Here is a 16,677-nt window from a genome sequence, read left to right on the forward strand (position 1 = left end):
TTCTTAATATAGGTTTATTTGGGTTAGATCGCATACATATTTGGGTTAGATTGTGTAAATATTTACGCGATCTAAAAAAAAAACCTCTATTATGGATGATATTGGTCGCGAAAGTCTACGTGTTAAACAAAACTTCTTAACCGAAGAATTGCTTGTCTGTAGCTTCTCCCACAATAGAGTGTATATGGAGCAAGATGTATTTGTTAACATACAACCTCGTGCAACCAGCATGCTCTGCTGCATTCATTGCATAAGGTGGCACAACCGTTGAGCGACAAACATCACGTGACGTTGAAAAGAAGTTGGATGTTGCAACTCGTCAGTTTTTACTTGTCGGTAAGACTGGAGGAACACATAGTAAACTGAAATATTAAATTTCGATTTAAAGCTTTCGTGACTGCAGGGATTCATCTTCTTGGTTCTTTCGGTAAAGTCACGTAGAATGGAAATAATAAAATAATAAAAATAAAACAATAAAATAATTCTCACAACGTTTCGGCCACAACGCAAGCAGCCGTCCTCAAGTGAAGACCAGGTCTTTCGGGAAGACAGCTGAGGACGGCTGCTTGCGTTGTGGCCGAAACGTCGTGAGAATAATTTTATTATGTTTCATTTTTATTATTTTATTATTTCCATTCTACGTGACTTTACCGAAAGAACCAAGAAGATGAAATATTAAAATCATCACAACTGCATTATGTAACTGAAAAAACGTAAGATATTAACCAAAGCAATCAAGGCTGTCATTAATAACCGAATAAGTTATTGTGGTGATTATTGTATTAGACAGATTAGTAGGGTCACTTAAGTGGCTCCCTCTACCCCCCCAACAAGACATGCAACGTTGAATCAACATTAGCACGTGGTTGCCACCGTTGGACCAGCGTTTCATATTTACTGGCGCAGGGAATCAATACAATGCTGGAAAAACTAAGCTAGCAAGACCGAGGTCCTCAGTCCGAATTTAACCAGCCATGTGCGGCTTTTCATCCCCCGTGACAACAGCCGGCAGGTATCATGTGTCCTCTGTAACAGCTGTTATCTGCCCGAGCCCATTTGCACTACAGGGAATTATGTTTGTGCAATATTCTTAATTTCTCATATGATAACAGTTGTTTTTGGTGTGACCCAGAATCACTTTTGCAAATGAGATGTATTCGGGTCTCTTAGGGTGCCACGGTGGCGAGATGTTAACTATTTCGCCTCGTATACAGGAGGCTTGTGGGATCGATCCCGACTGACGCCTGTTGTATATTTGGAGTTTGCGTGTTCTCCCCGTGGTCGCGTGGATTTTTCTCCGGGTCCTCCGGTTTTTCCCTCCACATTTAGAATCAACATTACGGCGTTTAGAGTATTTGGCTGCTATAAATCTCCCCATTAATAAGCCACTTCGTTGAGCTATCATTTGTGGCCAGGTCGCTTCTGAAAAAGAGCTACATAGCTCAGTGGGCCTTTTCTGGTGAAATACAAATATTAATTCTAGATTTGAAGCTTTCGTGACTGCAAGGATTCATATTCTTAGGTTTTTTTCGGTAAAGTCACGTAGGTAAAACATTAAAATTAATAAAAGTAAAATAAAATAAAAATCACGACGTTTCGGAGGCAACACAAGCTTCCGTCTTCAGGTGGAACCGTCACAGCCACGACAGCTGTATCAAGTAAATGAGAGATTACAAGAGCTACCACTCCGTATATATAATGGTTGGAGAGGGGGGGGAAGGGCCAAGTACGGCACACTTTTTATTAATATGGTAAGGTGAGGCTTAAGAGGCTGAGCCTTTTAATTTTAATGTTTTACCTACGTGACTTTACCTGAAAAAACCTAAGAATACAAATATTAGTTTAGTTTAAGTTCCCACCTGGCTAAACAAATTTAACTTGACTTTGTTATCATAGGCCCCTCACTAAACTTTCATCACAAGTCTGGTTTTGTCATCGAGCAATATTACGCGACAGCACTCGAACAACTTCGACTTGAACCGATTTGTTCAGTTGCTCTTGGGTTTGCATTTGCTCACACAGGACCCAAGCTGGGCAGCCAGAGAGAAGGGGTCCATGCGGGAGTCATCCTGCAACACACAAGCACCAACACACACATCCCCCGATGTCGCTGACACAGGCTGCTGGGCCATGTGATATCTGGCAAGCACCTATGATGACTTGTACGGCACATTTTTTTTGGACTAGCCATCGGACAAAGACGGTTACCGCACCGCGCGCTTTCAGATGCGCTTCTGCGGCCGTCTGGAACGCTCTTCCGATATTCGGGCACTGGAGATATGCACTTTTAAATCTAGATTGAAAACCCATTTCTTTAGAACTGTTTTTTGTGTTCAGATGCCTTTCCCCACACCTCCGATTGGCATGGTCGGCTACGTACATATGTACATTTGACGGGGGTGACGTGTCCAGCACCACACCCAGCCTCCTTTGTCTCCCCAGTGCTGATGTTTACACAACAGGCCAAGTACTAATTTAACGTTTTAAGGCTGAGTGGACCTAGGAGAGGCCCAGGACCGGTTCAGATATTTGCCACTGATGTTAGCCGTGGCTGAGAATCAAGCTTGGGGCACTTGGTGCGTAGCGCGGTGTGAGCACCTATGAAGGCCAGCATGGCGTGCGAACGTGTGCTGAAACCCGCACCATGCCAAAGTGCAGCGGTCAGCGCACTACGCTACGAAGTTCGATTCCCGTTAACGACCAATAACAGTGCCGAATATATGAACCGGTTCTGGGCCTCCTCTATGTCAACTCAGCCTTAAAGGGGTACCTAAGGTGGTGTGGCAACATTGGCACTGGGAAAACAAAGGCATCCAGGCGTGGTGCTGGCCACCCACCCTCTAGTATGCCATGCTGTCCTTAATAGGTGCTACTCGCTAACAGCACTTGCCCCAACAATCTGTTAAGGCTATAACGGAGGATCTTTGTCTTTGCATGTGTGAGAGAGAGGGAGACTTCGTGCGTGCGTGCTTGTGTTACGTGTACGAACACTGCGTGAATCCCTTCGGCAATTCCGCGGCTGCGCGTGGTGCTGTTGTTGGCAGTGTTTGACGCTGCTTCTCACCGCAGTTCCTGTGCAGGACTCTGCGCCCTCACCGAGCTCCACGGTGAAGTGCGGGGCGAGGCGCGAGGTGCGGATGACGGTCGCCAACTCCGCGTCCACCGCCACGGGCTCTCCGCGCTAGAGACGCAGACACAAAACCGTGCGGACGGAACGATCTACCAGACGGGCCGGCTCTTCCGTTTCATCCACACGACAATGATTTATACATTTAAATTCCTAACGCTGCGCCGCCGCCGCTGCCCGGTGTTTGTCTCCCTATCAAAGAGACTAGGCTAAAATTAAACGTTTTATTTCACCAGGTAAGGCCCACTGGGCTGTGTAGCTTTTATTCAAAAAGGCACCAGGCCACAAATGATAACCCCACGACAGAGCAGCTCAGAGCCGCGAGCAGGAACCATAGACGAGCGGCAGAGGCAGAAGCAAGGCAGTGAGCCGGTGCAAAAATTCACCCCTCCACCCTCTCAAAGCTCTGCGGTCCTCTCTCTGGTGTTGTCGGACAAATGTATACTTATTTTAACTACCACGTAAAGCGCACTGAGTTATTAGCTCGAAAAGCACACATTTATTAAAAAAAACTGGTGAAAAATCCACACGACTACGGAGAGAGAGAGAGGACACGCGAACTCCAAATACACAACAGGCATCGTTGGGGGTCGGGATCGAACGCACAATCTCCTGCATACTCGTAGGTGATAACACCTCGCCACCGGGGTTGTGTTTACATACGGCAGGAAACCGGAGTACCTGGAATGAACCCACGCGCGCGAGGTGGCACACACTCACCTGGTCAAACGAAATCAAATTGAAATGCCGTATCGTATATCTTATTGTGAAAACACATATCGCGGCAACCCCCGGTGAAAATAATTTGCGATGCCGCATCTCGATGTGTAACGCTGCGCGAGCACGGTTAGCGAGCAGCACGCACCTGGAAGGTGTGCTGGTGGTCGAACGCCAGCGTGTCGCCACAGTCTGGGGCCGAACCCAGGTACGTGACTCGGGCTCCAGGTGCAGGCAGGGTCCCCTCCGATGGCAGCTTGAACATTCGGTACGTGCCCGAGGCGTAGCGCAGGGGACCTGGAGACATGGCCCACGGTATTGCGGCCCAAACGAGAATGAGACTTATATTTAACTTGGAGCTTTCGTGACTGCAGGAATTACTCTTTGGTTAAATTTCGATTTAAAGCTTTCGTGACTGCAGGGACTCATCTTCTTGGTTCTTTCGGTAAAGTCACGTAAAATGGAAATAATAAAATAATAAAAATAAAACATAATCAAATAATTCTCACGACGTTTCGGCCACAACGTAAGCAGCCGTCCTCAGGTGAAGAACAGGTCTCACCTTTCTGAAGAGATGCCGCGACTCTAAGACCTGTTCTTCACCTGAGGACGGCTGCTTGCGTTGTGGCCGAAACGTCGTGAGAATTATTTTATTATGTATTATTATTTTATTATTTCCCTTCTACGTGACTTTACCGAAAGAACCAAGAAGAGGACCGGTGTGTCATGCTGCACCAGCGAACCGCCAAAACGTCCGACTGGGTTAGCGCCACCCGTTAATCGACGCACCCAGTTTCTTGCAGGTGTCGGCGTTGGTGATGGTGATGTGGCTCGCCGTCACCAGGTAGGGGCGGCTGAACCCCAGGGCCCGAGCGACACCGATCAGATCCTTCCAGAACATGGCTCCACCCATCCCTTCCCCTGCAGAGAAACACAAGGACCAGGCGACGCAATGATGCCATGTGCTCGTGTGTATGCGGCGAGATGTTAACTGCCTCGCCTGGTATACAAGAGGTCGTGAGTTCGATCGCAACCCTGACGGCTGTATATTTGGAGTTTGCATGTTCTCCCTGTTAATACTCTTTGGCTTCTTTCGGTAAAGTCACGTGGGTATAAAATAAAACAAATCACGACGTCCATCATCAGGTGGGAAAGCATGGTCTGCTGCTGAGGCAGACTGTTAAAACAGTCTGAAGCAGACTGTTAAAACTGTTAAAACAGTCTGCTTCAGCAGCAGACCATGCTTTCCCACCTGATGACGGACGCTTGTGTTGCGCCCAAAACGTCGTGATTTATTTTATTTTCTACCCACGTGACTTTACCGAAAGAACCAAAGAGTATGGATTCCTGCAGTCACGAAAGCTTCAAATCAAGACTCCCTGTTGATTTTTCTCCGTGTCCGGTTTTACCCTCCACATTTAGAAAAATGCGTTTCAGAGTATTTGGCTGCTATAAATTTCCACGTGATAAGCCACTTTGTCGAGCTATCAGTTGTGGTGGCCAGGTCACTTCTAAAAAAGAGCTACATAGCTCAGTGAGCCTTGCCTGATCAAATAAAGATAGTAGTCAAAATAGTGGCAGTAATCCACCGCTGGATGAGGGCCTCCCCACACTGTGCAAGTCACGGGGGTTATTTGACCATACTTGGGGCGGTGGTGGCTAACCACGTGGCCTGCAATCCAGCAGTGTGGAGTCAGCCAGGGTTGGTGGGTCACACAGACTGTTGCGAAACTCCCTTCCCGTCGGCATCGAGGATGCCATGCCCTGGCTGACCAGGAGAAGACGCTACAGCAAAGTGTGGAACTATTCTCCATCTGCTCCATCTGTATGGGATAGTGTGTTGCCCCCTCGCACGCAAGCGTGCGTTTTATCTGGGTGCTCCGGTTTCCTCCAACTTATTAATTGGCTGAAACCTACTCAGTGTATGCATGCACCTCAATGTGTCGTGGACTGCACAGCGTTGTTAGATGCAGCTCGCAACAATGATGCTTCTGTATAAAAACGCTCGTTTATTATCATTGTTATTATACTTCACCACGCCGGTTCAGTGTGAGTTGAAGCCAGAGGTGTTAGGAGCATGGGATGGATGTTGGCTGTACTGCCCTCTACTGACACAGATGCTGGGTAGCAAATTGTTAAATAGTTAAAATACATACATCGACGTTAAGGTACAAGACTTGCTGGGTTGCTTTACAGTGGAAAAGGTGGCGGCCGTAAGCCCATACTATTTGTGCGTGCACATTAATCAGGGGTGGGGAACCTTTTTTCTGCCAAGGACCATTTGGATATTTATAACATCATTCTCGGGCCATACAACATTATCAACTTAAAAATTTGACTGTTATATTTGATCAAACATTTCATTAACTCACCCCTAATGTGATGGCTGGAACTGCTTCTCTTTGGCGAGGCGTGTGATGTTAGCTGGTATTGATGATGTTGCTACTCGCAACTGCTTTTCCAGGTTTGCTCCGAGATTTATTGAATTTCGAGTCCCGCCTGCGGTTGCCTTGGCAGGGCCACACCAAATGATTTCGTGGGCCTTATACGGCCCGCGGGCCAGACGTTCCCCACCCCTGACATGAACACACACACACACGTACGTACCCCAGAGGCACGGGTCTGACTTTATATCGCTGGGCACGACAGCACTGGCGTACATATCGCTGTAGTACATCTCGCCACCCGTCTGCAGGCAATGCACACGTGAAACACACGCGTGACACACGTGTGACACACGCACACAGACACGCGCGCGCATGCCAAAACATTAAGGCCGTAGCCATAGAGTCAACATTGGGGGGGACCAAATCTTGCAGGGGTCCCTCCCCCCAAAAAAAATATAAATTTGAAAACGAATTTCCTGCCATTTCCTGCCTAAAATATTACAAAATTCACTAAGACATGGTATGGATTTTTATTTTACAATAATGTCTAATAGTGTATTGTATTACATTGCTCTGTTTTTTAATGTTTTACCTTTTCTTGTTTCACTGTATGTAATGGCAGAGATTATGGATTAATAAAGTACAACCATAACCACAATCATATAAACAGAAATCTATTTAATAGCAATATATTGGGGGGGTTATTTTGAGCATATTTGACTATTGAGGGGGATGTGTGTGTGTCCCAATATATATTATAATTACGGCCTTGCAACACATTAAGGGCGGAAACTTGGAGATCTTCGTACTGCAGCAGCGGCCGTAAACCGTAACCTCTAGTGTGCGCCTCGTGCCGCCCACCTTAAGAACTTTGTGTGCTTCCTTGAGAACCAGCTTCTTATCTGGACACAAGCAAATGACGCAGTTGGAGCTGGCACGCAGATCAAGACAACATCGCACATGCAGAGTCAATATCGTCCAGTATTCTCATTCCGCTGGTGGGATGACAACCAGCGGTGGAATTATACATCCTGAGACCACAATCCACATTTTAGACGAATCTTCCAACACATTTCAAGGCCCTCTGTCAATCCACCGCCTGACGAAGGCTCCCCCGCACCCTCCGATTAGCACGGTTGACTACGTACGGTGTGAAAGAAGTTCAACATAAAAAAAACCAAGAAGATGAATCCCTGCAGTCACGAAAGCTTTAAATCGAAATTTAAGTTCAACATACTATAAAACCTTGGATTGCGAGTAACTTGGTCTGCGAGTGTTTTGCAAGACGAGCAAATTTTTTAAATAAATATTAATTTGATAAACGAGCGAGGTCTTGCAATACGAGTAGTACGTGTCTACGCTTTGTCTGCCGAGCGTCACGTGATCACAACTGATATACGAGTGCTTTGATATACGAGCGCTTTGGATTACAAACACGTTTCCAGAACGAATTATGCTCGCAATCCAAGGTTTTACTTTACGTACATACATGGGGAGGTCGTTTTATATTCTTAGGTTTTTTTCGGTAAAGTCACATAGGTAAAAAATTTAAATTAATAAAAGTAAAATACAAGTATCAAGTGAGAGAAATTCTCACTTGATACAGCTATCGTGCTGTTGACGGTTCCACCTGAAGACGGAGGCTTGCGTTGCCTCCGAAACATCGTGATTTTTATTTTATTTTTCTTTTACTTTTATTAATTTTAATTTTTTACCTATGTGACTTTACCGAAAAAACCTAAGAATATGAATCCTTGCAGTCACGAAAGCTTCAAATCTAGAGGTCGTTTTTCTCTACTTCACCACACTGGTCAGTGCCGGTTGGTGAAGGGGGTTCCGAGGCCCGGTTAAGATATCTGCTCACCATTGCTGGCCTAAGGTCAGAATTATAATATGTATTTACTAGCCTTTTGCCCGTCCCAGGACAGAAGCTGTAATATTTAGGAAAAAATTGAGCAGAGTATCATTGTATAGCTGGTGTAAATTTAATGGCAGTTAATATTGCAACGAAAGAATGTAATTAAATTTTTGTCCTAAATATTACAGCTTCCGTCCTAGGACGGGCAAAAGGCTAGTAAATAAATATTCTAATTCTGACCTTGAGCCCGGTGCCTGAAGCGCTGTGCCACTTCTCACTCCGCAAACTCCTAAACACTCCGCACGCCTCCTGTGACGCCGTGACGGCTCTCGACTGGTTGCGAGGGCCAGGCGGTGATGCGGCCCAGCGGTAGGACGTTTGCCGCTTGTTGCGAAGGTTTGTGGTTCCAATGCATTGGCTGCCCTGATTAATACTGCGGTGTCGCTGCAGTATTAACGATAAGCTTGCGTGATTCGCAATGGTAGGCCGTCGTGCACCGCCGGTGTCACGGTCCAAATTTGAAGGGAAAAAAAATTACGCAAATTACTCAATTGGAATCTACAGTACGTAGCAATCATCGCCCCCCTCTCCTGCGAAAACTTGTCAGGACACTCCTGAAAATTAGTCGTGAGGATTGGTGAGACTTTCCTGGTGAAACAAGCATAGTGATAAGTAGTAATAACGATGAGCGTGTCCGCGTCTCCTTACGCACACGATAATGTCAAAGGTGTTTTCTCCAAGCCCAGCCTCTCCCAGCTCCTCCAGGTAACCGGAGACGAAATTCACGTTGGACTTGGAGTAGCCAAACCGCTCGCGATGGTATTCCACGTGCACGTTCCCCGTCTCAATCTGCGGTCACGGGGATTGAAGCAAATTCTTCGTTGTGAAAACAGGGAGTAGTTAATGCTTCCAACAAATATGGGGGGTGAGCGTGCATGGTTGAGCGGAGGGATTTGGGAGCGTGTGTGGGGGGGGGGGGTCACTGTGGCACCATTTCCGTCGTCATGTCGATGCCGGTGACACTGCCCTGGGCTCCGACGAGCTTGCCGAGCAGGAAGCAGTCACGGCCAGAGCCACTGCCCAGGTCCAGCACGGAGCAGCCATCCAGACACTCGGGCACCACCAGGCCACAGCCAAAGTACCTGAGGCATTACGCACGCAGTCAACGAAGGCGAAAACAGAGATCCACCCGCGGAGCCTTTAACAGACCGTTGGGGCAATTGCTGTCAGCGAACACCGATGAAGGCCCACGAAGTGTGCTGATCTTATAGATGCATTGAAAAATGATAATACTCCGATTGATGCTCCTGCTGTTGTAGAGAGTCTCATGCAGCCAGCTATAGTAGTACATGTTGTTTATGTCGTTTATTGTGAAAATTCCGTCACAGTTCCTATGATCACTTTCATTGCTTTCATGGCTTTATTTTAGGTGATTTCAAAAAGTGTATTGGTTTAGCCATGTTTGTTTGTTGTAGTACAGAGTTAGACTGATGACCTTAATCTAAGTTGGCTTGTGGTTGTTGTTGGTTGTTTGACTTGCATCCCACTGGGATTTTTGCACACAGCGTTGGTGTACGGTGATTTTTTTTCTGCAATATTTTGCTGTCTTTTCTTGGATTTTCTGTTTGCACTTAGTCACATATTCACTTTAAGATATTTTTTGTTCATGTTTTTGTTTTCTGTTTGTTGCGGTTGCACCCGATTCAAGAGCAGAATGGCTCACAGGGCTATACCTAATACATGAACTTGAACTTGAAGGGGGTGGGTGACCAGCACCGCGCTCCAGTGACCTGTGTTCGATTCGCTGCTCGTGACCAATTTCAGCAGCGAATATCTGAACCGGTCCTGGGTCTTCCCTCGGTTGTCTCAGCCTTGAATAAATGCACACCTGCTGCAGTGTGTGAACTGGGCATGGCTTGGGCCCTACAGTCTTGTAAAGTCTCACACTTAGACTTGGTTTCAAGTTCAAGTTTCATTTATTAGGAATAGCCCTGTGAGCCATGCGGCTCTTGAGTCGGGTGCAGCCGCAACAACCAAAATATGAACAGAGAACATCTTAAAGTGACGACGCGCAACAGAAACATCCTGGATAAACCAGCAAATCTTCCAGAAAAAAACACCGCATCTCCGCAAGAAACATGGCTTAACCATGGTTTCGAAATCACCAAAATAAAGCTATAAAAACAATGTAGCAACAGTAATCATAGGAACTGTGATTAAAATGTAACAATAAACGATATACATAACATGTACGTAACGGTGAACCTAGTGAATTGAGTCCTTGACATTAGCAGAGGTATCAAGATATGAAATTTATTAGAACTATGGCCATGGTAATACCGATATATTAGTGATGAGGAAGCCAATGAATGACGGGTTGGCTGCCATGAATCGATGAGCGTCGTAGCATCAATCAATCAAATTGATTCGTGGTGGATCCATTGAGCAGAGTTTGGGGCAGGAATTAGGTGACCTTACCAAAGAAAATTCCAACGTCTGCCAAAAGGTATTTTGAACATTGATGCAATCATCGCTCTGTGCTTGTGTTTCCAATACTGACCACTGTCCGTTTAATCTCTCTCCGCTCTGTCTTCCACAGTATCCCCTGGGAAGCTGTACATGCAGACCCGTTGGGCAAAGTAGCTTCTTAAAAGGACGACCAGCCTACGCTGGAGATCTCCGTGTTTATCTCTGCATGTGACTGACCTGCTCATGATGGCGGGGTGTATGAGAGCCATCGCGTCCTGTATCATCTTGCTGGGTTTCTTGGCAGGCAGGGTGCACGCCACATCAGTCTGCAGATCCTCGGAGGTCTGAAGCTTCTTGCCATAGTAGTCCTATTTACGCGCACAGAGATCGACACGCGTTCAATCCGTGAGCGCATAGACACTGCAAATCGTGCACGGAAACAGGGAGTCATCTGTAAAATAATTATCTCGAGATATCAGAGTGAGCGGGGGTCAATAAACCTACAGTGCAACCTCACGTATCCGACCGTCATATCTGCGCCGACCGATTAACCGCCCACAGCCAGGGCAGAGTATATGTGCAAGGGATGTCAGGGGAAGGATTCCCACCAAAAGGAGGGGGACAGTGGAGCAGGAACAGTGGAAGGGGGAGGAGCAGGCGAGGAGATATAAGAGAGAGAACTGTTGGGAAAGGGGGAAGAACAGGGGCGGTTTCTTCATTAGGGCGATTGGGCGACGCACCGCCAAAGTGTGAAAGGGACTTTTTCAATCACATTCAAAATCTCATTCAACCACAGAGTTACGCTAGCCGTTAATGTGCCTCTGGATATAGTCCAATCAGCGTCATGTCACGTTCTGTGGAGTACCGCCTTTTTTTGGGCGATTTCACTCTGGCTGAGAATCGCCCAGAGTGTTCCCATAGACTTACATTCAAAGATGTTTTTTTTTCGAACGGCAGGCGCTCCAATGCATTCTCTATGGCTTCCGGGAGGGCTCGCACCAACGTGCTAACATCATCATACGTAAGCACGTTTCAGTCAACAATATTATTTGTCGCCACCTAGTGGAATCTTGAATAAAAGAAACTGAGTGGATTGTAATAATAGTGAGTATAGAAACAAACAAGGAGATGTATTGTAAGAGTCACTTTATTTTTCATTAATATTCAAGTAGTGAAGTTGCCTTTACATGCTTAAGCTGTTAATTTATCCATTGCATGGGTGGACCTTATCCTTATCAATCATCCAGACATTTGCCCCCCCTGAGAGATTTTGCAGGAGCCTGCCACTGGGGAAGAACGAGTAGGAAACGGACGGAGAAGGCTGGGGACGAGTGTGGACTGGGGGAAGAAAGAAAGGACGAACCCCCTGCAACCTCGTGTCGGCTCTCCTTTACATATGCGCGGAGTTGTCACTGACGTTCTCCATTGGCGTAAACTAAATCCGATCATTTTACGCACGGTCATGTCTTCTTGATGGCGCGTACGTTCGCTCACTTGCAAGGCCCAGCCAAAGCATGTCCCCGTGCTTAAAGCAGCTGGCGTTGTATTTTTGTCCAGTGATTGAATATATGTCCACGGTGGTGTAGCTGTCACTTTGACCGGATGTTCACATATCCGCCCATTCGAGTCGGATACGCCACGTTGTACTTCACAGTACTCTCGGGCCGCGTTCTTCAGTCATTCTCAGAGGAGGAGCCACTTTTCGCCGATAAGACATCATCAGTGTGAGGGCCGCCACACAATGCTGACGATGGAGGGGGGGGGGGTGACTTCACTCTTTGTGGATTGTCGGGGGCCTCACTAAAGGCGACAAGAGGCCGCCAGTGAAGAAGAACTCTGAGCTTGGAAGTGTAAATGTTTTATTTGTGTGAGCTTCTTCCTTGTAAATGAGACGCGGGGAACCTGTATGCCACATCCACGAAGGGCCTACCACTTAATAAGGGCACGCAAACGATATTTGTCCATTACTAAACTGCATTGGCAGTGATGTGCAAACGACAAAACACTCAACACATTCATTAATAAGACAGTCTTCACAGGAACACTGTCACACACACTGACCCGACCATGAACATTCACACACACCTCCCATCAACACTGACACACACTGACCCGACCATCACACTTCCCATAACAAAGACAAAGATCCCCCATATAGTCTCCCGAGTGGTGATGTTTACACATCGCCACCAGGTACTTATATAAGGCTGAGTCGACCTAGGGGAGGCCCAGGACCCGTTTAGATAATCGTCACTGGTGTTGGCCGTGGGCGAGAATCGAATCCGGGTCGCCGGGTTCGTAGAGCAGCGCGCTAACCGCTGCACTACCGCTCCCCACTAGACACACACTCTGACACACACACAGACACACACATTCTGACACACACACTGACACACACAGACACACATTCTGACACACACACAGACACACATTCTGACACACACTCTGACACACACACAGAGACACACATTCTGACACACACACTGACACACACACATACACACATTCTGACACACATACTGACACACAGACACATTCTGACACACACACTGACACACACTGACACACACACAGACACACATTCTGACACACACAAAGACATACACACAGAGACACACATTCTGACACACATTCTGACACACACACAGACACACATTCTGACACACACTGACACACACACACAGACACACATTCTGACACACACACACTGACACACACTCTGACACACACTCTGACACACACACTGACACACACACAGACACACATTCTGTCACACACACTGACACGCACACAGGCACACATTCTGACACACACACAGACACACATTCTGACACACACATACTGACACACACACAGACACACATTCTGACACACATACTGACACACACACTCTGACATACACACACTGACATAGACACACATTTTGACACACACACACAGACACACATTCTGTCACACACACTGACACACACACAGACACACACAGACACACATTATGACACACACACATTCTGACACACATACTGACACACACACATTCTAACACACATACTGACACACACACTGACACACACATTCTGACCTGGCCAGTACAGCAATGCACGGCGTAATGACGCCACTAAAATAATTTTGAGTCGACAACCAAAATAATCCGAGACCCCACCCGCCCCCCCGCACTAATCTGTACCTCCACGCAAAACATTAGCGAAGTTTGTTTTTTTATTTTTATTATTTTATTATTTCCCTTCTACGTGACTTTACCGAAAGAACCAAGAAGATTAACGAAGTTTGTTTTTGTGACCCTCCCCCCATCAGCCGCATTGGCACCTTCCCATAATCGCGGTGGAGCTGCGTACGGCGCGAAAGAAGTCCACCGTGCGTGGGGCAGAGCGCGTGCGTGGGGCAGAGCGCGTGCGTGGGGCAGAGCGCGTGCGTGGGGCAGAGCGCGTGCGTGGGGCAGAGCGCGTGCGTGGCGTGCGTGGCTTCCTGGCAGCAGCGATTGGTCGGCGACACGCGAGCAAACGTCTGGGACTGGCTTCGACGTTGGGTGCCTCGTCAGGGGGGCGGCGTGGCACGCTCGCTGCCCAACTTGCCACGTGTGCGAAACGTCGTGAGTTTTTGTAAAGTTTATTATTTTAATTTTAATATGATTTATTTTTATTCTATTCTTGCAATTTTTATTATTGCATTATTTACGTTTTATTATTTTAATTTTATTCTTGTAATTTTTATTGTATTGTTTTTATTTTAATATTTTTAATTTTTATTTTATTCTTGTTATTAATATTTTATTATTATTTTATTGTATTATTTTAATATTTTTTTATTCTTGTTATTTTATTATTATTTTATTATTTTTTATTTTCTATCTACGCGACTTTCCCGATATAACCAAAATCATTTGCCGCTGGATGAGCAGTGCGCCATGTGCGTGCAGCAGTGTCCCTCTCGCCTGCTGCCTCCCTGCCTCTCCGCTCCCCGCCTTCACCGCCCCGCACTGCTGCAGCACGGGGTGAAGTATGGCCAACCAACGGCGTAGCGAGCCCTTCATCCAGCAGTGGATCGATCGTGCATGCCGGATTTGATGATGGTGGTGGTGGTGAATTGGTGATACATCGATAGGCTCCGTGTACCTTAACGCTGTCGTGGATTTGCTGTCCGTCCATTGCGCGCGAAGCTGCTGCTGCAGCAGCTGCAGCTGTTGTGCTAAAGTTCATCGGGAGGACTTTGGACGTTGCGATGGTTCCGGGTGGGGGGGCGGGTGGCTTAAGCGAGAACGCAGCAGAGGCGGGAGCATTCCAGAGGCATTGCAGAGGCAATGCAGAGAGGCAATGCTCCGGAGCATTGCAGAGGCAATGTAGAGGCAATGCTTCTGGAGCATTGCAGAGGCAATGCAGAGAGGCAATGCTCCTGGAGCATTGCAGAGGCATTGCAGAGAGGCAATGCTCCTGAAGCATTGCAGACGCAATGCAGAGAGGCAATGCTCCTGGAGCATTGCAGAGGCAATGCAGAGAGGCAATGCTCCTGGAGCATTGCAGAGGCAATGCAGAGAGGCAATGCTCCTGAAGCATTGCAGAGGCAATGCAGAGAGGCAATGCTCCTGGAGCATTGCATAGGCAATGCCTCCCCGATTTGGCGACAGCCCCGCTCCAGTTTCATTCTCTCCGTCGTCGCTACGCGGTCAGTGAGGCCTGCGAAAGGGGTCTGTGATTGTGAGTTTAAAACGCAACAGTTAATGCAACGCACGTGTTTGTGTTTTTTATCTCTCTCTCGCCTTCAAACTAACTGGGAATAAATGGCGTGGACACTTTGGCGTTGCTCACAAAGTGCCGTGGCTATAAAAAGGCTCGCGACGGCGCGGGGATCGTTCCCGAACGCCGGAATCGCCTCGACCCCCCCTCCTCCTCCACTCCACTCCGCCCAATGTCCAGGTCTCCGTTGCTTAAAGGGCGTCGTACCAACAGCATACCGCGTCAACCCAAACACTACACTACTATACACTACACTATACACTACACTACTATACACTACACTATACACTACACTATACACTACTATACACTACACTATACACTACACTACTATACACTACACTATACACTACTATATACTACACTATACACTACACTATACACTACTATACACTACACTATACACTACTATACACTACACTATACACTACACTACTATACACTACACTATACACTACTATACACTACACTATACACTACTATACACTACACTATACACTACACTACACTATACACTACACTATACACTACACTATACACTACACTATACACTGCACTATACACTACACACTACTATACACTACATACACTATTATACACTACTACACTATACACTACACTATACACTACACTATACACTGCACTACTATACACTACACGATACACTGCACTACTATACACTATACAACACTACTATACCCTGCACTATACACTACACTATACACTACACTATACACTGCACTACTATACACTACACTATACACTACACTGCACTATTATACACTGCACTATGCACTACAGTATACACTACACTATACACTACTATAAACTGCACTACTATATACTACAATACTATACACTACAATACTATACACTACAATACTATACACTACAATACTATACACTACACTACTATACCGTGTCAACCCAAACGGATTTACCCCGTATTCTTGTACAGGGAAATTGAGTTTTCAGGCGTACAGCCCGTTTCAATACGGGCACAACAAGACAAATGTGTCTATTTGTTTGTGTTTCTCCCTTGTGATGGGACTTTGGAGGCTAAATGTTGAGATTTATAAGGGCACGGGGTGACCAATAAGGTCTGAATTGGTCTGTAATAAGGAAGGAACTGATAAGGGGTTGACGGGTATGAAAAACAAAAAGACAAAGATCCCCCGTAAAGTCTGACCAGACTGTTGGGGAAAGGGCTGTTAGCGAGCACCTATGAAGGTCGGAACGGCACAGGGGTTCGGGTGGCCAGCACCACGCCCGGCCGCCTTTGTCTCCCCAGTGGTGATGTTTACCCACCGAACCAGGTACTAATTTGAGGCTGAGTCAACCTAGGGGAGGTCCAGGACCGGTTCAGAT

The 16,677-nt window shown here is 46.7% G+C and overlaps 1 protein-coding gene across 1 annotated transcript; it reads right to left on the reverse strand.

The window, feature by feature from the left end:
• Positions 1 to 548: 548 nt before the first annotated feature.
• AS3MT (arsenite methyltransferase) lies at positions 549 to 14,770 on the reverse strand. Its single transcript, XM_061570922.1, has 10 exons — positions 14,692 to 14,770; positions 10,796 to 10,926; positions 9,081 to 9,231; positions 8,802 to 8,938; positions 7,093 to 7,162; positions 6,452 to 6,533; positions 4,634 to 4,765; positions 3,993 to 4,141; positions 3,065 to 3,181; positions 549 to 2,069 (listed from the first exon to the last, which is right to left on the reverse strand). The coding sequence occupies exons 1-10, from the start codon at positions 14,722 to 14,724 to the stop codon at positions 1,989 to 1,991; spliced, it is 1,083 nt and encodes a 360-aa protein (XP_061426906.1). The 5' UTR covers positions 14,725 to 14,770; the 3' UTR covers positions 549 to 1,988.
• Between the last annotated feature and the right edge of the window lie 1,907 nt (positions 14,771 to 16,677).

The sequence above is a fragment of the Lethenteron reissneri genome, chromosome 46 (genome assembly GCF_015708825.2).
Source record: "Lethenteron reissneri isolate LAM-NWPU_2019-01 chromosome 46, ASM1570882v1, whole genome shotgun sequence".
Lineage (NCBI taxonomy): Eukaryota > Metazoa > Chordata > Hyperoartia > Petromyzontiformes > Petromyzontidae > Lethenteron > Lethenteron reissneri.

Coding starts and splice junctions, on each gene's coding strand:
- AS3MT (XM_061570922.1), bottom strand. CDS start 14,724: ATGGACGGACAGCAAATCCACGACAGCGTTAAG. Junction 7,163..8,801: donor AACACCTTTGACATTATCGT/GTGCGTAAGGAG, acceptor TCTGCGTGCCAG/CTCCAACTGCGTCATTTGCT. Junction 4,766..6,451: donor GTCAGACCCGTGCCTCTGGG/GTACGTACGTGT, acceptor GTTTCTCTGCAG/GGGAAGGGATGGGTGGAGCC.